This window comes from Macrosteles quadrilineatus, unplaced genomic scaffold (genome assembly GCF_028750875.1).
Source record: "Macrosteles quadrilineatus isolate MER2022 unplaced genomic scaffold, UCM_ALF_1.0 Scaffold_1__1_contigs__length_201487025, whole genome shotgun sequence".
NCBI lineage: Eukaryota > Metazoa > Arthropoda > Insecta > Hemiptera > Cicadellidae > Macrosteles > Macrosteles quadrilineatus.
The window spans coordinates 41,355,861-41,382,196 of NW_026542594.1; the positions used below are offsets into that span (position 1 = coordinate 41,355,861).

The 26,336-nt window shown below is 36.0% G+C and overlaps 1 protein-coding gene across 1 annotated transcript in view; it reads right to left on the reverse strand.

The window, feature by feature from the left end:
• Nucleotides 1–586: 586 nt before the first annotated feature.
• The window catches only part of LOC128996383 (replication factor C subunit 2), a 96,406-nt gene continuing 70,656 nt past the window's right edge, over nt 587–26,336 (reverse strand). The window contains exon 7 of the mRNA XM_054421685.1: nt 587–771. Within this exon, the coding sequence (XP_054277660.1) occupies nt 658–771 (114 nt within the window). The 3' untranslated portion in view covers nt 587–657. The remainder of the gene's footprint in view (nt 772–26,336) is intronic.

The following is a 26,336-nucleotide window of genomic DNA, read 5'->3' on the forward strand; positions in this document are numbered from 1 at the left end:
TTACTTTCCGTAAATATTAGTGTCAATTTCAAAGTATTCATCTGTTCAAATTTAAACAAACATTTTCTCCCTATTAATAACATGGGAACTTTGAAGGCCACTGGGGCAGAGCCCTGATGGAATTCCAAAGTTTTTTTTGTTTGATGGCAAAACTACATGCTAAGACCTTTCTAAAGACACCTTGAACATGGTGATCGGTAGCACCACCACTCCAAAACAATTATGACAAAAATATGCCTAGCGTATTAAATATATAGATTACCAATAATTTTTGTTGTTTTAATGTTTTTACAATTTAATTTAATGCAGCCAAATCAGGGCCATTTTTTCGACACTTTAATCATCAAAATCAGTCCAAAAATGAGGGAGGAGTTCTGTTTACAAAAATCGGCTTAGCGTATTATATATATAGAAGATTGACTATTCAACTATTTCAAAGGAAATAGCTGCAACTTTACATCTATGCATCTATTACCATCTATTATGCCATCTATTACATAATACATGGCTGTTTTGCCGTTCCCAAAATTATTTGCCAAACGGTTTTATTTAGATTATAACCTCCAAAAAAAGACAGAAGAGAAGGTTCAGTGAAAAAAAAAACAAAATATATATATTTTTTTAGACAAATTTACAGTTAGAAAATGAAAAGTTAAGTCACGCTTGAGCTGTGAGGGCGGAGGATTTTTGGCAAAGCTTCCCCAACAGGCCGGCCAGCTGTAGAAGAGAGTTACACCCTTCAACGATACGCATATGTACCAACCCAATCTCCTGAAAACATATGATTCTTAAAAACAAATTATAAATCTAACAGTACAGTATTACCAAGAATACATAACATGCAAAATGCTGTAATCTCAAGAGTGCAATGACACTTCTTGTTCAGTACGATCACAGAAAACATTCTACTATAACCCAGAATGCCAACCGCATGGTAAAAAGCATTAAGTGTTTTGAGAGAGCTTTGCCACCAGCGTTGCCATGCACTCAGCATAGCAACGCTGGTGGCGCTGCCTACGAATTGACAGGCAAAGCTCTCTCTAAACACTTAATGCTTTTTACCATGCGGTTGGCATTCTGGGTTATAGTAGTATGTTTTCTGTGGTACGGTTTTGTAAATATGGTAATTAGTAATTTAATCATTAATCATGTACTGTATTTTATTAACATTTAATTAACTGTCTGCATAGGGTTTAATATTCATTTGTATTAGTTATTTATTTTAAGTCTGTAAAATGTATTCCACTCTACTCAGACACACACCACGGCAATTCCCCTCCCTCATATTCTCCTCAAAATCATACAATGCAACGTCATATGGCGTGATCTATCTCTGTCTCTTTCCCTCTCAATCCCCATTCCCCCTGCTACCTTCCAGTGATGGATTTTATCATTAAAAAGGTATGTGACACTGTTTTTCTCAACTCTAATTAACTCCCATATCGAATACTTCTCTTATTTTAAATTAATTGTATTTCAGATGTCTGATATACATTTGTGATATTTAGAGGTAAGCCGATACCGATACTCGATACCAAAATACTCTCGATACCAGCGGTATCGAGGTATCGTCGATACTCGATACTTGCCTGTTGTGGGTTCGATACCGATACTGACACTGAACCACTGAATGCTACGAATCGGTGCGGATTAAGTCAGTTCAGAGCGGGTAAATTGCCGTTGCCGTTACAATCCTAGCTGTTTGCCCACTTAGTTAAATATACTCGCAACTCGTGTCGAGTAGTAGAGGTTAAGCCGATTTCGTTGATATTTGACAAGTAAATAACAAGAAAGGAAAATGTTTGAGTTTTATTTAATCCCTTAACCACTTTCAATATTGACATACTAGGCCAAATAATAATAATCGGCAACCTAGACATCGCTTGTGTCATCCATTTCACTGACAGCGACAGCTGACACTAGGTGATAGTGATAGGTAGTGGTGTGCAGCGAGTGCGATGCATTGAAATTTCAATTTGATGCATCGAATCCCGATTCGATCCAGCATGCATCGATTTGGTCACGATGCAGTTCTAAAAAGGGATGTGTCGATTATCGTCATCGATACCACCATCTATTGGTTACCACTTGGACATTGGTATCGGTACCAAGACTCTATTGTCGAAAGTCGATTCCGATGATACCGACACCCGACAGGGATAAATATTTTATTTCAACATTTATTTACTTTATAGCTACAGTATTAGTTTTGTAATCACGATTAACAATTTTCATAGCCAACTTAGAAACTATCTAGTTCAAAACAGCGACGGTGCCGGTGACATTGTTTAGCTTCAGCTCATTGCACAACACAATCTACATTTCAAGATGTCAGACTCAACTCATGAGACAACCGGCGCGTGAATGTCCTGCCAACACGAAATTAATTATACTAAACAATGTCTATATCAATAAGTCGGACATTTAGATGTATTATTTTTATTTTTAGTACAAAATAAATAACCTAAACACGTCGAAATGTGCAGTTTCATACCTGCATTATACGCATCATTAGAAAAATTATATTCAACCATTAAACTTTAACATCGTCATTGTCGTATGGTTAAGCTTGCCAAAAAGTAGGTTAAGCCATATTGCGCCAAAAAGTAGGTCCATATTTATCTGTACTATCTACCTGATTAAAGAGTTTAGTGAAGTTTTAAGAGCTACTGTGACATAATATATTTATTGAAAAATATCATAAGCCTTAGTCCATGTACATTTTCTAATGTTATAACGAATGGTGAATGTTGGCAATAAAAGTATGTAACAACAGTTCTCATTGGTCAGGAGGCGACAATGAACTACCATGTCAGCCAATCGACTTTCCTGTTTCAATGGAGAAAATGACGATTGCTTAGACATCGTTTTATGTGCTTATTGTGGGTGGGAAGGGTATCGATAATTATTATCGTGATTCAAGATCCGATATGAAGTACGTGTTCGTTTACATAATGAGTATTAAAGTATAAAAAACTAGGTTAGTTACAGACAGGTTCAAAACATCGATTGTTCCGATCCATTGTTGACACCCCTACACAGAGGTTGTAGTGACGTCGTGCATAAGGGCCAGGCAGGCTGGTTCACAGTGAATCCATTCTGCCGAACCATACTCTTTGTATCATCGGGAACATAGTCAAACACTTTTGTTACTAAATAAAACTATGGCATGTTTTATAAAAGCACTCTTTTGGAGATTCTAGTCCCAAAACATAATCTTTATTGTAGGCTAAAAGTAAAACCTATCTATTGCCATACTTTTCTCCACAGACGTCGACTTATTCTACAATGTATTTAAAAAATACCAGGTTTCAGTCAAAATACTTTTGTAAAAATTGACAATGTGTTGTTTTAGCACAGTCATTCCTTGACTACGATCGTTTTTACTCACTAGAGAAAAGACTCTCCTTACAAAAAGTGTTTACAGGCCAAGATGTATGTATGTTTTTTTTTTTTAAGTATAACTGCAATTGCTTTTAAAAATAAATACAAAAACTGTCAAATGACTTAGATTAATTTATAAGCCTACTTATAAATTAGAGAAAACTTTATTAGATCTCATCATAGTCAAATTCAAACATTTACAGTGTTTTAAAATAATTAACACTCAGAAACTTTTGTGTAGCCTAATGGAAATCTGCAAGCGACTGATGCTGAGGGTGAGGGAGGGCATGTGAACCAGGCTTTAGAGCAAACTTTCTCTTTTTCTACCCCATGTCCCGTTAGACAGTGGGCAGGGCTTCACACTAATAAACACTCAGTTCATTCATTCACAGTAGAGAATAGTTTTTGTGGCAGTGACGTATGTCTCTTGTCTGCTCTTCATAGCTCACACGTAGATTTCTTTCGAGAAATTTTAAGTTTTCAGCTAGACTTGGTGACTTTTTCATAGTTAAACGAATTTTGAGATATATAACTGTTTTTCATACAACTAGTGAGCAACTGTCATTATATAGGAAGTTCGTTTTTACTCTCTTAGGGAAAAAACTTACAGAGTATTTGTAGGCCAAGATGTACGTAATTTTTTTTAATTTATAGCTTAATGAGTTAACTAAGACAATTGATGCAATTTCAAATAAATACAAAAACTGACGAATGACAGATAAATACTTATATAAGCCTATTTATAAATACGAGGAAAATTTATTAGATCTCATGCTTTAGTCAAATTGAAACATTTACAGTAGGCCTATTTTAAAATAAACACTTAGTTCCATATTTTTGCAATTAATATTCTTCCCGTGTGTGGAGGAAACGAAGGTAGCCTAGTTAATAAGGCTGAGCTGAGTTAAGGCGAACAGACTCCACCGTAGTACTCTAGGTTGGCGCACAAAGGATCGTCACTGGATCGAGCAGGCATGCATGCTCAATGCTCAAACAGTGTCTTGCAGAGCAGGAGATCATTTCGAGTATGCATGAGGCCTTGGTGCAGATGTGGTGAATGTGTATAATCATAACTTAACTTAAATGAAAAGTCAACAAAACACCATGGCATCTGTTGGTTAGACGTCCAGAACAGGCTGCCATATATAATCAGTATCCAGAGAATTTTGTTTTATGCTAAAATTTAACAACTTATTCTTGGTGGGATTAACATCATATTATCTTTGGACTTGGGACAAGACTTAGCTGAGAACATCATTATCAGCAAACTAAAGAAGAGGAGTTATGAAAACTGTCTTTATGTCATTAATTAATATGGAGATCAGAAAATATCTAAATTTGTTTGGATGTTTTCAAGTTAATTTAGAAAGAAATCTATATTCACCCTATAAAAGCCAGTTAACATGATCTAATCAAGACGGTTAGTAAAACTCAACCTGATGAGTGTTTATTGTATTCAACCAAATTACATTAATAGTGGAGCTTTATCTTAGTCGCATTAGAACTACATTGGAATCTCTGTATAGGAAATTTTCTCTGTATAGTAACCCTTTATCAAACAATAATATTATGATAGTGAGTATGATAAATAAAAAAAACAATAGATCTGACAATAGTAATTGTTTTTTTAGCTTTGAAAAAAATCTTCAGCTAGAATGTGGAATTTTGAAGTTTTCAAAGTAAAAAATACAACAATAACAACATATATTTGCCCCATAACCCTCTAAGAAAGACTTCTCATCATCTGGCTAGGAAGCTTTCACTTTTCATGCTAGATAAGTCTTCACTCTCTTACATCCAGTCATATCAAAAGAGGAGTTTCATCAACAGTTTAGCCGCTTTTGATTTAATCCCAGGATGATAATTTTACCCATAGCATCGAGGAATTAAAGACACAATATATTACTTTGTTTGTTTTTAAAGCTCTTTTTAACACATCCACTAAACCTATTGTATTTTGAAGTTAAATCTCATCCAACCCCCGTGAAAACATACTCTCATGGTCCAGCTAGTATGCTTTGTGTAAATCAATTATATTAGATATGTGTTCACTCTCTTATATACAATCACTAGCTGTAACCCGCGGGCTTTGCCCCGTTTAACTTCTTAATTTTTAAGATTATCTCGTTCGCATGGCTCAATCACGTCCTGGTTGAAGTATGTTCGCTACGCTCACTCACCTTTAGGTTGGAGCTCGTTCGCTGCGCTCACTCGCCTCCAGGTTGAAGTTCTTTCGCTACGCTCACTCACCTTTTGGTTGCAAATTAGCTGTTGTCATAAATGTAAAAAAAAGTGATGCACCCTGTTGGTAATCCTTGTAACTTTAATGCTATTGAACATCATAGAACAGAACCAACTTGTTTAATTGAAACAGCTGTTAAGATTCAATAATTCCATTTCTCATAAGGTTAACATGGAAAACTCCAGAGCCACTGGGGCGGAGCCCGAAAGGATTTTTGAAATAAGAATATGCCTATATGTTAATCGGGAATGTGAGCTATCATCATGCCAAATTTCAGCCCAATCCGACCAGTATTTTTCGCGTTCACTTGTCACAAACATACATCCATACATCCATACATCCATACATCCAAACTTTCTCATTTATAATATTAGTAGGATATCAAAAGTGGGGGTTTATCAACCATAGTCATTATAAATTTCATGGGATACTATTTTTTCCTGTATACTACCACCGTAACCCTTCATCGGGGGAAGACACAATATACTACTTTGTTTTTAAAGCTCTTTTAAACACATCCACTAAACCCAAGCAAGGAATCTTAAGGTTTTCTGAGTGTATAATTACAAAAATTCATATTTACCCCATAGGATGATGCTTTGTCCATGATGCTTTTTGAAACTCATTATATTGGATATGTATTTACTTTTGTATACCGTACCCAGTTTCATCCTAAGTACAGTAGACTCCCCCTTATCCGGACCCTCGGGACCGAGGCCAGTCCGGATAACAGTTTTTCCGGTTAAACCGATGTCCCCAAAATCTGGTTAAGACGGACCGTTTAAATGCATACTCTATACAGTATTTGACTTTAAATTAGGATAGCATAGTATTTAGACACGTAATTACTGGTCTCAAATCTTTCCCACGAGAACAGTCGTTTCAGTACTGCCCACTTCCTGCCGATCTAGTCCGGTTAAACTGATGTGCTAATAAAAATTATCCGGATTAAGAGATGTCACTTCTACCAAAGTCCAGTTAAACCGATATCCGGTTAAAGGTGTCCGGGTAAGAGGGAGTATACTGTAGAGCAATATTGTAGTGTTGTTGCATTAAAATAACATGTGAACCCCTTTTAGCAAATTTTCCTATAAGAAAGTGTAGCTATTATTGTAGGTGGCAGGGTAAGACCTGGAGCTGGGACCGATATACTTTTCCATTTTGTTGTCCTCAGGGGCCAAAAACACTGTTAGTTCAAATATATATAAATTTTATATGTATATATTTTTATTCGTCCGTGACGTGATAAATTAAGTAATTTTTGTCCGATTTGGATTAAATTTGATTTGAAGGTGTAAGGCGGGATAAACTTCAATGATTTTCCGAACCAGCATGATCGAACCATTGGAACAGGGTTTTACCCCCGTGACGATTTTATGGGGTAAAAATAGGTTTTTATAATTTTTGACCCTCAAAACACAAGTTTTCCTAATTTCTCTCTAGACCATTTTAAAGAGTTTAAAAAACAAATAATTTAGTACTGTATACCAAAGTGTTTTTGTACGGTTATTGGTTATGGAAAAAATTCCCAAAATTGAAAGTTTAAAATTTCCAAGGTATTCTTATAGAGAATATTGTAAAACTAGGAGAAACCCGTCGAAATCGACGGTTAGGGGCCTCTTCGTTTATATGGGCGTGCGGCTTCATTGGCAACAAATAATGCAAATGACATAGCAAAGTGGCATTTCTAAAAAGAAAAGAATACTGTATATTGGCTGTTACGTATATATTGATGTTTAAATGCATTGTTAATCAACGTATCGTATAAAGGATGATGTGATCTAGTTTAAAAGGAATATGACCTTTCTATCATGACAGTAGCTGAAATAGTATTTACTCTTTGTGCCATTTTTACAGCCAAAATGTAATGTTATTTTCAATAATATTACCAACCTAGTGGGCCACGGTCCGTAATATAGGCCGCTGCTAATAATTTGTCAAAGATAGGTACCGGTACCATTCTAGGCAAGGTTTCTGTGTTTGGATGTTATTGGACACGATAAGAGCTCAATGAACTTCTTCTACAGATAATTAATCTGTTGGGGAAATATAAGCCGAATTATAAATGCGAGTTTGGGCATTTTGTAACTGTATAGTAAGTTACATAGTATTTTTAGGCTGCTGGTCAGTCCACTTAAGAATATATTTTTTGAGATAAATTAAATGGTTTTTGTTGCTGAGTAGCGATATTTAACATGCAGAACCCTCTTCGTTAGTCTAATAACATTCGAAAGCTCTCTAAAAGTTGAAGTTTTTATTTTTATCCATACCCTTATTATGTTTTTACTAAGTGGAATGAATACATCGAAGTAACCTCTCTGAAAAGTCTGCAGTAAATTGCAGTTTTCCAGTTGTATGACTTTTTAAATCAAGCACATATTTCTACATAAATATTGTAAAATGTTTAATTAAGTTGCTGTACACTAATATTAATTTAACAAAATAAGTATTATTTTGTATTGTATTACACAATCAAAGACTTTTCCAATGATTGAAAACGTCTATGACAATCAGACACCAACCCGTACAATAGATATAAGATATAGTTCAATACAAAATAATTTGTAAGAGTTACTATAAAATTATTGTCAACTGATTTCGTAATGGAACGTTATATTGCTAAACATGGCATGATACAGAAGAAAATCAATTTTAAAATCAGTAAAAAACATAGAACATACTTCCTTTGGAAAAATTCAAAAACTCCCAATGAACGTGTGTTGTTTAAAATACAATTTAAGAACTAACAGCGGTTTAATTCAAAAGTATTATCCACATGATGAAAATGTAAACAAATCTGTGGAGGGATCTTTAAGGGCTTCTGGGGCAGAGCCCTAACGGGATTCACTTCGTTTTTCGTTTGGTAACTCATCTAGAGACCAAGACCTTTCTTTGGACACCTCTACCAAGTTTCTGCGCCCAGTCGTTCTCTCAAATTAGTGGAGACAAAGTTTTCAATTAAATATTTAGATTCCCCCATGTTAATCTTATGGGAGAAAATCCAACTTTGATGAAAGATCCTGCCCAAATTAATAAAGATTTCAAAAAATGAAAAAGACTTTGCAAAACTACAGATCAGGGCCATTCTTTTGACACTTTAATCATCAAAATCGGTCCAAAAATGAGGGAGGAGTTCTGTTTACAAAAATCGGCTTAGCGTATTATATATATAGATAGATAGATGTTGTAGTTTGCTTGTTTATAAAAATCATTTGGTCAAACTTGGAAAATTTATTTATTTTACACGTAGCTACTAAACTGTTACTAAAAGAAGTAAAAACACACTTGATTAGCCTCACGTAGCAGCAAACCTAGGTACTCGTTAAACCTAATGTTATTTAAATAGATTTCATTTAAAATAAATTCAGGCAAATGGAAATTCGCTTAGTACGTACAGGATGCAGGTTTGCTGTGGCGGGGGTATTTTACCATTTTTTCTACAACCCTTCATTAGACAATAGACATGAAATACTAATTTGTTTGAATATCATCCATAAAACCCCATGAAATTTTGATGATTTTACAGTCAAGTGACAAATCCCATATTCACCCCATACCTCTTTAAACATGACCAGAAACACACATTACAAGGTCATGTGAACATGGTGGCAGGTTAACCTGAAGACTGTAAAACTATTGAGAATACACGTTATATAGCGGACATGTTAGCTATAGCACTAACGCTGCCAACTCGAGTGGCCTTAACTATGTGACGGTATTACAACTGCCCCTTATTAACATAATTCCTATATATATATTTTTTTTTTCCTAGGACGCTAGGCACGAGCCTGGGATTGTTTTTCACATTACTTCAGGCTAGACCTAGGGGTTGCGGCATTATCACTTAGATAAAATCCATTGGTGACTTGGCGGGGATCGAACCCGGGACCTCAGGGACTGAAGTCCCGCGCTCTAACCACTACACCAGCTCGCTCCTCAACATAATTCCTATATAGGATTCCCACATTTCACAGTACTAAAGCTGAAGGTGTATTTAATGTATTTTGATCCATTGTATTTTGATGGATTCAGGTGTCTCAGTGCAGACTAATGGAATTGACGTAGGCCCTACTGCATTTTGGGCACGTCCACAGGAAACCTCATGTCTAAGTCTGGACTTGAGATGAAAACTCTCCTACAAAGCATTACATTTCCGCTCTAAATAGTGTCTTATCATAACCGCTCTATTATAGTGTACTGGTTTAGGAGCTACCATATTTGCTTAGTTGTGTTTTAAAATATGTTTAAACCATCGCATCTCCCGCCATGTGCGGGATAATGTCAGTAAGGTTCATGATTACGAGATACATATTTGATGCTGACATCCATCACCAGATGACTTAAGGCTATGGCCCTAACACAATCAGTGAGATAAAATTGCGGGAATGGGTAATGGAGTGAACATGACCATGAAATCCTTTTATGGGGATAGCCCAACTCTGCGCGGTGGTCAAATTTATGCTAGAAAAAGTTTCATGGCCCCGAAGGATCCAGTCCAACTCCACGCGGTGGTCACTTTTAGTGTATAGTATAACTCCGCACGGTGGCCACATCTAATCTCTATGCTACCTTGTGCTTTCTGATGAGATATTACGTGTTTAATATAAGGTATTCTATATACATACTGTGTGTCCCCAAAGTAATGTTACACTTTTATTTGTCCATAGCGACTGTATTCATGTGACAGGTTAGGTTAGGTTAGGTTCATGATAGGTAAATTCAAATGAAACATAAGTATTCTATTTTGTATTAATTAACTTTATTCTATTAGTTACTGTGGTTTCGTACAGTTTTAAGTTGTGTACACTTGTAACAATTTCAAACTTAAAATACAAGCCTGACGGCCAAAATTGACCACTGTGCAGAGTTGGACAGTCGGTTTTGACATATTTCTGACCACCGCGCGGAGTTGGACAGTCGGTTTTGACATATTTCTGACCACCGCGCGGAGTTGGAAAAGCCCCCTTTTTCTTTAGTGGCCTTAGGTGAGTAGTTTGAGTACCCAACAAAAAAACCAAATAAACCTCAGTCCATTTGGCAATGAATATTCTTTTTTGGTGAAAAACATATGACTGACCTTACCTCGTACCCAACGGGAGATTTAATGGATTCCAATTCTTAAAAACACAATGCGAAGCGTACGCCTACATGTCAGTTACAGAGCTGGAAGTTCAGAAGTTGTAAGTCATTTTGTTTACAAAGGAGGTTAATATATGGTCAGGAGCCTTGTGTGGCGTATGAAGGAACTATGAATTTTGGTTTGATTTAAACGCAAAAAGAGGCATTACTAAAAAAAACCTTTAGGTAACTTCAAAATTATTGGTTCTTGCCTAATATGTGCTTTAAGTTTAAACTTTTGATCATCTTTGATAACTTTAAACATAAATTAGAGTTTTGTTAGTGGTTTTTCTAATAATAATTCAAGTAGGCCATAACAGTTTGTTTCTATGATAAAAGGTTAGGCTATTGTTTATAGCCTACCGGATACTTGCAAAGCCAAATGTACATCGATATAGCCTATAATACGCCTATACAAAATTTGTCGACAGAACTCTACTGCCATTTCATATACATTGACCATTGGTTCACGTATCTTTGGAAAGAGCATGTCGCGTAGGTGTGAAAACTGTTCCTAAATTTTTTTAAAGCCACTGTGGTCACAAGAAATGTCGCATCAAAATTCGTGTCTCAACGCGGACTAATGGAATTGACATACTGCATTCCAGGCATAACTACAGGAAACCTAATGTCAGCAACTGGACTCAAATGAAAAAAAAAAACTCGCAAACTCTTAGTTAATTAAACCCCCAGAACATAGCCCAGCCTAGGCGTATAACTTAACAGGTCAAACTTACCTAAGTTAAACAAGTTTCTAGGCTACTGTAAGTTAGGCCTGCTACAAAAAGTTCAAGCTTAATGTAAGTTTATTGAACATAGCCTTAAATGTTTTAGTGGCTTAGTTACCTAAGTTAGGCTAGTTTTCAAGCGTTCGACTAAAACCTGACTGAAGTAAGTTAAATTCTTAATTTCAAATAGGCTAGGCTACAAATATATTTAAATAAAGTAACTAACGCAACTTTTACAGAGCAACTCAAGTAGGCCTAGCTTAAGTTAGTTTTGTCAAGCGTTCGACAAAAACATTAAATCAATTTAACTTAACTTAAGCTACGGTTTACTCATTTGTCAACTTGAAAGTGATGTTTTGGGGTCATTATGGATATCAATTCTGTTTATTAACAGACACGTTCCAGAATAACACAATCACTTACTATTCATGGCCTGTTAGGTAACTTAAATGTTTCTTGTCTAAAGCCACCAGTGTCGAAATTGAAAAAAGGGCACAGACTCTATTAAGTTATTTGACAGTTCTAATTGATCAAGCCTACCGACTAGTGTCTACAGTCGTATAACGATAAGTACGCTAACTTAGGCTACTCCCATATTATTTGTCAACTTGAGAGTGATTTTTGGGGGCTATTACTTATGGATATTAATTTTGTTTATTCAATACACTCACTCGCTATTTATGACCCTCCAAAGTCATCGTCTCTTGCCTAAAAATGCCTCTGATGGTGTCGAAATTAAAAAAGCTCACAATTCGGTACTTTAAGTTATTTGACAGTTCTAATTGATTAAGTAGGCCTACCGACTGGTGTTTACAGTCGTATACCGGTATGCTAACTTAACTTAATCGCATTTAAAATGCTGTCTGTCTCCATACCAAATTAAGTTTAATCTGTTCGACCAACCTAAGTTACAACTCCCTCATTTGAACAGATGTGGGCTGTAAAATTTTTGGGGGTTTAGCCCTAACTTAACTTTAATATTTCTTATGGACTTAAGTTAAAATCGGTTAAAAGTATGCCACTCATTTTAAAAACATAATGCTATGGCCTAACTTATATAAAAATTAATTTGTTGCCTAATTTAACAATGCCCCAATGCTAGAGCATAGCCCAGTCTAGGCCTCTAAGTTAGAGGCCTAACTTAACGTAGGGCCTACCTTCTACATTAGATTTTATGTAGCTAACTTATGTATTTTAAAATTGACATGACCTATTGTATTTTTTAGTTACTTAACGGTCCATAAAATGTCTTATTTTGTACTGAAACTATGTTTGAGAGTGGATAGTGTAAGTTACCTAACCTAGGCTTTTATTAGTACAGTAGTAGTAAGTTACCTTGATCTGGAAAAATGATGGTACAGTACAACTGACACTGACAACTGGGTTGTCTTATTAGGATTAGTCAAAGATAATATCTAAAGAATGATATCTGAGAATAGATGTTTAAAACATTATTTTTTACATTACCTATTTTTAATGCAATGAACTTTTAACCCTAATAGTAGCCAACTTAAGCACGGTTTCAATCATAGAGTAAGTTAGAATTTAGAGATGTAAACTTGAGTAAATAATGTAACGCATGAGAAAAAACAGTTTTTAGTAAAACAAAAGGTTAAATCAAGGCAATTAAATAAATAAATTAACTAAAACAACACAACAGACAATGTTTTTGTTTTGGAATTGGAAGTTTCGCGGCTGACGACGGACGGCTGATTACGCTAGTCAAATGAACAACTAACCGAGTAAAAAAAAAAACGTATCAAATAGCTAACTTTATTGAGTTAAGTTAATTTGAAAGCATTCACGAAATTTATTGGAATATAGTTTATTAAGAACTACACAAAAAAATAAATCCGTGGTACAAGAATCAGATTTTTTAATGCTGTAATAAAAAAGCCTTTTATTAACAAAGTTTTAGCAAGGAATTTTAATAGGCTGACAGTGAGGACTTCACTTCGTTTCGTCCAATTAATAATAAACCTTTAACACCAAAATATAAGTTTGATACACGTACATGTTGTGTTTTTAGCGAATTTCCCTATAGGGAAGTAGCTATTACCGTAGGTCTCATGGTAAGACCTAAGCCCGGGACCGATTTACTTTTTCATTTTGATGTCCCCAGAGGCCAAAAACACCAGTGTCCGATTTTGATAAAATTTGGATTGAAGGTGTAAGGGATAAACTTGAATGAGTTCGCGAACCAGCATGATCGGACTATGGGAACGGGGGTTTATGGGGGGTTTTATGGGGTGAAAATAGGTTTTTCCCATTTTTGACCCTAAAAACACAAAATTTCACAATTTCTTTTTAAACCATTTTGTAGAGCTTAAAAAACAAATAATTTAGTATATTGAAGCGTTATTATGCGCCTAATTGTTACGGAGAAAATTTTAAAAAATTGTAATTTTAAAATTCCCTTGTTATTCTTATGGAGAATAAGTCAACTGTGGTAGTTTGCTTGTTTATGAACATATTTTGATCAAATTTGGAAAATACATTAATTTCTTACTAAACCACAGTACCTTTTAATATTTTACATAAAAAAAAAAACTTGTTTACCCTCCCTGTTGCAGCAAACCTAAGTACTCATTAAACTAATTCTGTTTAAATAGGGAATAAATGTGATATTTTTAAGGAGACATTTTAGTTTAAATCCAATCAGGTAGATGGAAATTCGCTAAGTCTGCAGGTTTGCTGCGGCGGGGGTATTTTATGGTATAACAGTTTACAATATTATTAGTGGAAGAAACTGTGCAAAAAAGATAGGTATCGAAAGTATCAGTATACTTCACTAAACTCTTTAATCAGATAGATAGTACAGATTAATATGGACCTACTTTTTGGCGCAATATGGCTTAACCTACTTTTTGGCAAGCTTAACCATACGACAATGACGATGTTAAAGTTTAATGGTTGAATATAATTTTTCTAATGATGCGTATAATGCAGGGATGAAACTGCACATTTCGACATGTTTAGGTTATTTATTTTGTACTAAAAATAAAAATTATACATCTAAATGTCCGACTTATTGATACAGACATTGTTTAGTATAATTAATTTCGTGTTGGCAGGACATTCACGCGCCGGTTGTCTCATGAGTTGAGTCTGACATCTTGAAATGTAGATTGTGTTGTGCAATGAGCTGAAGCTAAACAATGTCACCGGCACCGTCGCTGTTTTGAACTAGATAGTTTCTAAGTTGGCTATGAAAATTGTTAATCGTGATTACAAAACTAATACTGTAGCTATAAAGTAAATAAATGTTGAAATAAAATATTTATCCCTGTCGGGTGTCGGTATCATCGGAATCGACTTTTGACAATAGAGTCTTGGTACCGATACCAATGTCCAAGTGGTAACCAATAGATGGTGGTATCGATGACGATAATCGACACATCCCTTTTTAGAACTGCATCGTGACCAAATCGATGCATGCTGGATCGAATCGGGATTCGATGCATCAAATTGAAATTTCAATGCATCGCACTCGCTGCACACCACTACCTATCACTGTCACCCAGTGACAGCTGTCGCTGTCAGTGAAATGGATGACACAAGCGATGTCTAGGTTGCCGATTATTATTATTTGGCCTAGTATGTCAATATTGAAAGTGGTTAAGGGATTAAATAAAAACTCAAAAATTTTCCTTTCTTGTTATTTACTTGTCAAATATCAACGAAATCGGCTTAACCTCTACTACTCGACTCGAGTTGCGAGTATATTTAACTAAGTGGGCAAACAGCTAGGATTGTCAAAGTCAAAGATTTTTATTGTCTTTAAACACATGTGTGCAATTGACAAAGTCACAAGCATATAATGTATGTAAATAGCCTATTCTAAGTAAAAGGTACTGTAAACTAACTTCAAATATGAACCAATTCTCAATAAAGTTAAATAAAATCAGTCTCAAGTTAGTTGGAACAAATTTACTATTTCTTTTTCAACACACAATGTTTACATTCATGTTTCTTTTAACACGTTCAGTGCTGACTACATCAATTGATGTAGTACGTCACGAGCACCCATGGCGGACTACATCAAAAGCTGTAGTCACACCACTCCAACTATATTGGTTCATTGTTAGCTCAGACATAGACAGGGAACGTTGTATCGCGCGTCAGCCTGTTGTGCCAGTTCTCGAGTTTATTTTGGCGCGAATCGTTTTCAGCTCCGGGTTTTCACTTCGGCACGGGACCGTGGTAATCTCGTACTTTTGTGTGGTGTGTGTAAATGCGGTGGGTGGAGTTGTAAATAGTTTTTGAATTTTTCTATAATTGTCTTCTCTATAAGAACAGTGTTTTTATAAATAACAATAACTCTTTCTTTGACATTGTGTGTAAACTAATGTTTTGCATTGAGGATCGTTCTAAATAACACTTGGACAGATTGTATATAATTTTATGTAGTTATTATTCCAATAATTACCAACCTTTGTGTCAAGAAACAAGTTTGTGGATCGTTACACACAAATGTTACAGTAAACGGACCACTTCTTTTTCGCGGTGACTCAGCAAACCGGCTCCACCGGCGGACTACATCAATTGATGTACCGGAAGTGACGTCATCAATAATAACCAAAATGGAGGCCTGGGGATCTTCTAATGACATTTTGGATGCATTCACATCACTTACTTGGGGAGTTATCGATAATTATATTTCAGCACTTTAGGCACGCAATACTAACCCATTTCAGCACTGAACGTGTTAACTATCATAATTAAACATCTGTTAATATATTATATCTTTACAAAGAGGTTAATATTGAATTATATAACAATATTACATTTTATAACACACTCCCCCTTTTTTTGCGAGGTCGCAAAATAAGAAGTCTTCATTCAGTCCTTCTCTGGTAACTTCCAGCGGGTACAGCTCGTGACACCTACGCTGGCCCTTGGCCTAGCGCGGGCAGTGTAGGCGGGAGGAGGGTGGAGGTAGGGAAAAGACCGGACTGCAAACATTTCCGCTGCCTCACGGGGTTGACTCCCCTTGTATTATGTACTTGAGCGCCTTCATATGGGTCGCGAGGACAGTTTATGCAACCCGCATGACGAGACATAATGTTTTTGAAAAAGGTACTATTAGCGATCGGCCAAGTGCCAGCTTAGATGTCACGAGCTGTACAGTCGTTGTATGGGTCTTAGTATTAAACCCTTTTTAGTTTTTACTTGTACCAACCGAACTTTGCCGTCTTTCCCTGGGAACAGTTTTATTACAATACCCAAAGGCCAAGTAATTCTTCTTCTGTCTTCAATTTGAACCAATACCACGTCTCCAACTTTAATATCGTCGGATTTTAACTTGTTGGACGATTTCAGGAACCCCAAATACTCCTTTTTGAAACGGGAGTTCATATTATCTCTTAGACTTTGAATATATCTCCATCTTGTTTTCAAACTGGTTCTCTCTAGGATGTCCAAGTCCGTGACTTCATTTCCCACAATGCTTTGTAGAAACATAGATGGAGTCAGAGCTCTTAAGTCTCCCGTCTCCTCTGAGACGTATGTTAGTGGTCTTCTGTTCATTATTCCCTCACATTCACATACTAGGGTGTTTATTTCTTCGTATGTGAGAGATGAATTTCCCAAATTCCTCCGGAGGAGTCCTTTTAGGATCCTTATCAGTCTTTCCCAAAATCCTCCCCACCAAGGACTTGCAGGGGGAATGAACTTCCACACAATCGCATTGAGGCTGAATGTATTTTGGATTTCAGTCCAGTTCAGAGACTTCAGATTCTTGTTTAAACTAACAAAATTCGTGCCTTTATCTGAATAGATAACACTTATCCGGCCTCGTCTAGCTATAAACCGTCGTAAGGCTCTTATGAAGGCTTCTGTGTCGAGGGATTGTATGACTTCTAAGTGGACTGCACGATACACGGCACATGTAAATATTACCACCCAACACTTCTGATTATCTCTAGTGATCAATGGACCAGCCAAGTCAATCCCACATACTTGAAAACATGAAGAAATCTGAGTGCGGTCTGTGGGTAAGGGAGGTGATGGCATCTCTAAGGCTTTTGCTATGTGTCGCTTGCATCGAACACAGTTGTGAACTACCTTTCCAACAGCCCTTCTGCCTTTCAGGATCCACACTCTGTCACGAAGGATGACAATCAATGCTTGTACTCCTGCATGTTTATTCTGTAAATGGTACTGCCTGATCATTTTCTCAACAGCAGGGTGTTTGCTAGGTAGAATGGCAGGGTACTGGTATTCAAAACCTTCCTCCCGATCTGATACTCTGGTTTTCATTCTTATGACGCCATCTTCATCCACGAATTTTTGTACACCACTTAGCTCTTGAGATTTTAGACCTTCAGGAAAGCTCTCTTTTTGAATCAATTTAAATACAATCTTTTCTGCCTTCAAGAATTCTTCAGAACTGATGTTATTTTCCAAGTTCAATTTATTCTTGGGAGACATTCTCAAGATCCACGCTACAGTTCTTACTATCTTAGTATACTTGGAAAATCTATTTCCTAACATTTGAGCGATTGATATTGGCTCAACAGAACTAGCAGTGACGACAGATTTACGAAGTTCTTCCTTAAGCTCTTCTGGATCAGGTGATGGGCGTTCTGCTGGCCATTTATCAGGAGAAGCATATAGCCATTGAGGGCCAAGCCACCATTGAGAATTGAGTAATTTTTTAGGAGTGCATCCCCTGGAAAGAATGTCAGCAGGGTTGTCAGGTCCTGAAACATGTCTCCACTGTGAAAGTTGGGCCAATCTGTTAATTTCTTTCACTCGGTTTTCAACAAAAACAGACCACTTCCCTTGCTTTGCAATCCATGCTAGAACTACGGTGGAGTCCAGCCAATAATAAACTGGGACTTTGGGGTTGTTGAGACACTGTAAAGCTAGACATGAGAGTCTCACACCAGTAATTGCACCCATTAACTCAAGACGAGGTAAAGTAATTGGTTTGATTGGTGCAACTCGTGATTTGGCTAATATAAGATTTATGTCAATGATACCATCTACTTCGGTTCTTAAGAATATACAACATCCAAAAGCAGCTTTACTGGCATCACAAAAAACATGTACTGTACTTGAAGCATTCAAAAATATTCTCCTACTCAATACACACCTTTCCAGACAGCCTAGTTCCTCGACCCATTTTTGAAACTGTACCTGTAGGTTTTGAGGTAGTTCTTCATCCCAACCTACCTTCAACGTCCAAGTCGTTTGCAAAATAATTTTGGGAATCAGTCCAACCGGAGCAGTAAAACCAATAGGATCGAAAACCTTTTGAGCACATGATAGCAATGTCCTTCTGGTAAGTACTGAGTCCTTGATATTCAAAGGTTGAACATTACAGTACAGTTCATCTTTAGAGCATAACCATCTAAGTCCCAAGACGTTCTCAACTTGTTCAGGAGTTTTAAAATAACCGTTACCAGCCCAACCCCTTAGGTTAAAGCCTCCTAGCTTTAAAAGTGTTTGAGCATCATTTATGAAATTCTCTTGCTCAGAAATACCGTTAACTCCCGTAAGGCAATTGTCAACATAAAAAGTTTTTAGCAAAGCCTTGGCTACATGCCTAAGATTTGTAGGAGCGTTTTCCAGAAGATTATTTAATACTGCTCCCAAAAGAAAAGGACTACACGACAAACCGAAGACAACTCTAGCATGGCGGTAAACAATCACATGATTGTCTTCCCACCACAAAAATCGTAACATGTCTCGATCATCATGGTCAATTCTAATTTGTAGAAAAGCCTTTTCAATATCTGCCGTTAAAGCAAATGCATGTAACCTAAAATTAGTCAGTACCTTAGGTATTAACTCTATCAAGTTAGGTCCAGACTCAAGACATCCATTAACAGAATATCCATTTATGTCTTTAGCGGAAGCGTCAAAGACAGGTCTGATCCTCGTGGTGCTTCCCTCCTTGACAACAGCCCGGTGTGGTAAATAGTGACTTTTCAATGGCTGTGAAATGTTTTCATCTGTCACTTGCTCAATGATGCCTTTGGTCAACCAATCCTTCAATACTAAATCATAATCAAGATACATATTACACTGTTTCAACTTACGTGTTGTTGACAACAGACGTTTTTTGGCTACTTCACGGTTCGTATCCAGAGGGGGGGTGGTCTTCAATCCAAGGTAGTTTTACCTCGTAGCGTCCATCCACATCTCTGGCGACAGTGTCTTCGAAGAACGCTAAAACATCTCTATCTCTCTCCTCTTTCTGTTGTTTGACACTCGGATCCATTATACCCATTGTCTCTAGTTCCCAAAATTGCCTAATATCTTGTGAAGATTGGAAAGCCACAAACATGGAGGAGACAAAAGAAGATTCCTCGTCAGACGTGCCAACAATTGTCCAGCCCAATCGAGTTTTTACAGCTACAAGTTGCTCATTTATCTTATGAAACTCTGGAGTGATGATCTGTGTCCAAACGTCAGCTCCTAATAAGACATCAATACCAGTGAAGTCGTCACCGTCACAAGAAGAAACATCAGTCAGAAATATGTTTTCTTTCTCTAAACGAGTGATCAAGCTGTAATCACAAAACTTAGGAACATGATTACAGATAACATGTTGTTCAACAACGTTGACACTTGTCCGAAAGTTCTCATTTATTGAGCTCAAATTTAATTCATAGGTGTTATGATATTTAGGACCGGATTGTTTACCTCCAAAGACTTCTTGCTGGATCAGAACCTTACCATTGCTTGAGAGACTCAATTTAGATACACAGAGACTAGAAATGAAGCTTTTCTGTGAACCTGAGTCACATAAGATTCTAACCCTTTTCGGTTCTCCATTTACATTAACAAAGGCATACAAAGTTTGTAAATAGGTAGTTTTACTTTTGTTGTTCAAAGTCGAAAATGAACTAGTACTTTGAACCGGAGTTTGTTTTGACTTGTCCTCACCACTCGGCTTGGATTCATTAGTGGTAGGGATCTTTTGACATAAGATTGCCAGATGTTTACCCATACAGATGTGACATTTTACCTGAATCCTGCACTTACTTGCTAAGTGTCCCTTCTTCAAACATTTAAGACACAACCCCTTTTTCTTTGCAATCTCGGTTCTTTCTGAGGTTGTCTTATCAAAGATGGAAAAACAATCAGATGAATTGTGAGTTGATTTTCCACAAAATGCGCAAAGATTCTTATTAGGGTACATACCTGTGCTCATTTTAGGATCCTGATGTCCATCAGACGATACCAGAACTGCTGCTGAAGGTGTCTTAGGCTTAACAGTTCGTTGTTGTTTCTGTGAATCTTCATTTACCTTGTTATTTTCACTACTAACTACCCCAAAACATCCTTCTCTCAACTTAAATCTCTCCTCTGCCTCGACTTCCGTCTTTAGGAACATCAATAGCTCTCGTAAGCAATTACCAGGCTCCATTGTGGTCACATTTTTGCCTACTCGATACCTTTCCCAAACTTTAAAAATATTCTCTGGTATTGAAGTTTCGACAAGAGGGAATAACATAGCGGCATATTTTTCCTTAGTGACGCCCAAAGTTTCAAGAGCCCGCAGCTGCACTTCAAGTCTATCATAGAGGTTAGTGACAGACACCTGGCTACTTTTACTTAACACTAAGGTCAACAGCTCCCTTACATAATACTCGATTAGTAATTCGTCTTTGCCAAATCGAGATTTCAAGAGCTCGATTGCTTTATAATAGTTTTCCTGGGACAAAGGAAAACCCTCGATCAGTTTTAGAGCCGCGGAACCTGGTGTCATTGATTGAATTAAATATTCGAATTTATCCTCATCACGCAGACTCTGATCATTATGGATTTTCGAAAACTGTGACCAAAATCCAATCCAATTTTTGAACTGCCCGTCAAATTTTTTAAGTTCAATTTTTGGTAAACGAATTTTGGTTTCATGTTTAGAGGGGTTCAACTCACCTCAGTCGCTGCAGGGAGAGGTTTTTACCAGGTTTTTGTATTGGGCCTTCATGTTGAACCACTTGTCTCGAAACTCTAACGAAGCGTCGTACTCTGCGTCCAGGTCAGCGTCAGAAGTGTTCTCGCCTAGCATCACGTCTTGTATCTGTTCATCCATAGTGAAGAGATTGTCACATGTCGCCTCCATACTTAAATATTGTGTTTCAATGGCTACCAGGAGTTCTTCTTTTGGCAAATCTTCTTTTAAAACATTTTCAAAATTATTATGTGCTTTCAAAAACTGTCGCCGAAGCTGTCTTCTCTTCCTGTTGAAACGTATTAGGTCATCTGCCATTTTTTATTAATTGACCTTCAGGTTTTATACAATAATTAATACTTCAAAATTATTTATTCTTCTAATAATCCTGGCAGGGTCGCCAAAAATGTAAACTAACTTCAAATATGAACCAATTCTCAATAAAGTTAAATAAAATTAGTCTCAAGTTAGTTGGAACAAATTTACTATTTCTTTTTCAACACACAATGTTTACATTCATGTTTCTTTTAACTATCATAATTAAACATCTGTTAATATATTATATCTTTACAAAGAGGTTAATATTGAATTATATAACAATATTACATTTTATAACAGGTACATTGCAAAATAGAATATTAATTTATAGATAAAAACAATAACAAAATATAAAAACACCAGGGAATGACATAACAAACAATTAATATAAAATCTAAACAATTACAACGGCAACGGCAATTTACCCGTTCTGAACTGACTTAATCCGCACCGATTCGTAGCATTCAGTGGTTCAGTGTCAGTATTGGTATCGAACCCACAACAGGCAAGTATCGAGTATCAACGATACCTCGATACCGCTGGTATCGAGAGTATTTTGGTATCGAGTATTGGTATCGGCCCACCTCTATTTGATACTATTTGTGTTTTTTATGGTATAACAGTTTACAATATTATTAGTGGAAGAAACTGTGCAAAAAAGATAGGTATCGGAAGTATCAGTATCGATAGGTATCGAGAGTACTTTGGTGATATCGGTATCGACAATTTTTGGTATCAGTCCATCTCTAGTGATATTTGATGATTAAAAATTCAAGCTTTTGGCATATGAGGTGTTGGTTCAGAACACAATCTGTTCAACGCTATGGGTAGAATAAATTTAAGTGTTGCAGACGACTCTTAATTCTGTTCCTAATTCGAAGAGCAGTGCCATAATCTACCCATAAAAATACCATTACAGTAGACTCCCTCTAGTTCGGCCACCTCGGGACCGGACCACTGGCCGAACTACAAAACGGCCGGACTAACCGGATTTAGTGCATTTTACATAACCAAAATACAAATTATAGTATTGCGCAATCGTGATATGTTATGTCAATAACCTTGCTTCAGTAAAAAAAACTGAAACGCTTAAAATCACGCTTACTCAATCAAAACAAAAATTACACAACACTGTACGTACAGCAATAAATCACGTTAGGAACAGAACAATAGAAAGTCTAGTACTGCAACCTACCGTAGTCAGCATAGGCTACTACTAAATGTTGTTTCAGAACATAAGAATGTCGATAAAAACATTAGACAGTTCATAAAACAGCATAAAATTATAGTACTTAGTCTTAAAGATAATATAAAGAAAGTCGTAAAATATGATAAAGATAACAATGGATGACGTAAAACACCGCTTATTCTTTCTTCTTTGTTCTTCTATTCTTTCTTTGCCTCTTTGGTTTCTCTTCATCCACACATTCAACAAGTTGCCATAGTTACTAATCACCCAATCACAAACTGTTGTGAGATAGCAAGCAAGTGCACAGCAGACATCAGTTTGTGTGAGCAGATGATTGTCATTGCAAGCGGATAGCTTGACCTTGAAGCTAACGATGGCTATTTCTTTGTTTTGTTTTAATTTATTTTTGTCAAATAAACCGTGGTGTTTCAAAAACAATAATGGGGGAACCTACTGCATAAAAAAGTGGTCCGAAATATTTAATTATACACTGCATTTCAACATATTAGACCAAAGAAAAATTATTTATAAAAAATGTTTTTGGTATTTTTGAGGTTATGTAACATAGTTTTAAATAGTTTTAAATAGATAATATCTGTAATATGCAACAATTCACCCATAGAAGCACCCGTAAACTAAACAGACATGAATTGTTTACTTCTATGGCCGGAAACTAAACATTCAAGTTCAATCCTGTCGAAGCTCATTCGCCCGTGACATATGACTTGTCCCCCTGAGACCGGGCCGGACCATCCGGCGGCCGATCCAACCGAAGCCGAACTAGAGGGAGTCTACTGTATCTACCTCCTCAACATTAGATCGATCACAAAGGATACTTAAAATGGTACTCTGCTGCTCTATTCACTTAAAACAAAACCATCCAAAAATACTAGTGATGGTCGGATCCGGATATCGGACTACCGGATCCACCAGATCTGAGCTAGAACCGACACCCGATCGGATCCACAAAAAATCAGATCTTGGGCTGGATCCGGTTTTAATGCATCCGATTTTTTTTTAAACTATTAACACAAAACGGGCGAGTATTTGAGATTTCGAGTTCCAGTAGAGTACGGCCTTGAAATTCGAGCTTATCTTTGAACTCGCCAGTTTGGTTTAAAATTGTAAATAATCAATATTTGTTGAAATGTAACTTGTGTTTACATAAAATGATGAATAATTTGTATTACTGTAGATTCTACAGTAATGCAAATTAAGAAATAAGCAAGAGGTAGTTGTCCTAACCTATTTTTATAGCTGTCAGTGCTGTCACGACAGAATAGGTCAACTCAAAGCAGTCGCGGCGACTGACTGGCAATGGTATACTAACTTGACACAGAATAGAATGACATGATCGGTAGTGATTTTGTTTTAAAGTAGGCCTACTGTTTCACAATAGAAAATTCCACTACTGAACTGTTGTAAGCAATAAATTTATGTTTATAAAATCAGAATAGAAACACTGTAAAGGCAAAACAATAGAAGGGAGGGAGGAGTTGTGCAATAACCTCGAGCAGCATTGAGTAGGGGGTTGGGGGGGGGAAGGGAAGGGTGAGCCTTTGAGCTATATTTAGACGACTTTCACACTTCCCAAATGGCTGGGTACGGGAATTTAATTCCCGGAATTACAATAGCCGGTTTTTTCCTTGCCTGGTTTGACTTTTATCTTTTTGTGTAGGAGATTTGAATAATCAAAAATATAGGTAATTTGAATTTACCACAATTATTTAGCATTAATAATACAATTTGCAAGGGACTAGGAGGAAATAGATCAAAACACTAAAATTAATAGAATAACACACAAAGTAAACAAGAAATGAAATACAGAACAGCGATTTAACACTGTCACTGTCACTCAATTTTGTTGTCTAGAAGGGTCAATGCATTCACTATTTTTCATTTTCCAGAATTAACTATCAATTATTATTATTTGTAAGTTACAAATAGGAAACTACATGACATTATGGTATTCAATGACCCATGTATTATCAAAAATTAATAATCTATAATATTAAAACGAAACAGTGTTTTTTTATTTCACGATTCTGAATCAACCCCTCGACGGATTTTCATGATTTTTGTGTTGAAAGAATGATAATTTTGAGAACTAGGGAATGTCGAAGCCATAATTTTAGTTTAGGGTCCCAGTTTTTTAGAAATTAAGTTTGAATTTTTAAAAAGTCTAGCAGCCGACGCTAAGATTCTAAACTAGCTTTTGGCATAAAATAATTTGCTTAACATAACAGCTGTAAACATTCAGTTTTTGTGTCACAAATTCAGCATTTGGATAAAAATGTAAAGACATACTTAGGGTTGACTTATTTATTACTATGTGTAATGCTAATCATTGATACGTTCAATTCTTTTATGAGAGGATGACAGATTAATTAAATATACATAGTAAAATACTAGGATGTTCAAATTATTTTTTAAAGCGATCTTTGTAATCTTCGATTTGTTTTAGAGCAATATAATTTTTTTTAACTAACAGCTGGTTAAATATAAACTATGGAACTGTGAGGTTATTTTATTTACTCTTATTTTGTCATTGATTATAGGAAATAAGTAAGATTAGTAGAGATAATTAGACCACAGTTTAAAATAGTTTAGACCCAAATTAATTAAACCACAGTACAAATCGAGGCTCTGTACACGAGTCTTAATATAAAAGGATAAATGCAAATTATTTTACTGCTCCACTTTTCAAGGAAAGATTAGAAAAATAACAATGTTTACATGTTTTAATTCTTCATGGTAGCTTTTTGTTTACAATTAATCTTTGTCTGCTTTAACTTTGTTTGGGAAATATTGATGTCATAAAAAGAAGATCAAGAATAATCAGGAATCACGATTTTAAATTACCACCACAATCTCAGCCGGGTTTTATTTTTATAGTAATATGTTTTCTGTGGTTTTATACAAAGATAAACAGATAGATGACATAGATTGAACACAACGTCAACATTGACCTAGGATACTGCAATTAGACAAACCACCCTTTTATGAAATCGTGTTCAGTTGTGGTTACGTTTGGGGGTGCCTATATCAGCTCACCCAAACGTGAAAATATCACTTTTATTTCAACTATGAATATATTGTAGTTTAAATTAACTAATATGGGAAATTACGATGTACATTTATTCAATGAGGGTGGGTAATTATCAAGGATAGAACTGATGTATGGCCGCCATTTCATTGAAAAGTATTAAAGTATTAAACGGTGTGGATAATAAACATTGACAATTACGTCATTAGCTTTACTAGCGTGTTTACTTTTTATATTCCTGCTACATGTGACCAGTTATATTTTTCAAATGAATGTTATTTGGACCAAACAACTGTTTCAAAACAAACTGTTATTGTTTTAACTTTTCTTTGTTTACACTTATTTATTTAGAAATTAATGCAGTGAAATTGATATAAAGGATAGGTGTGACGATTAGTTTT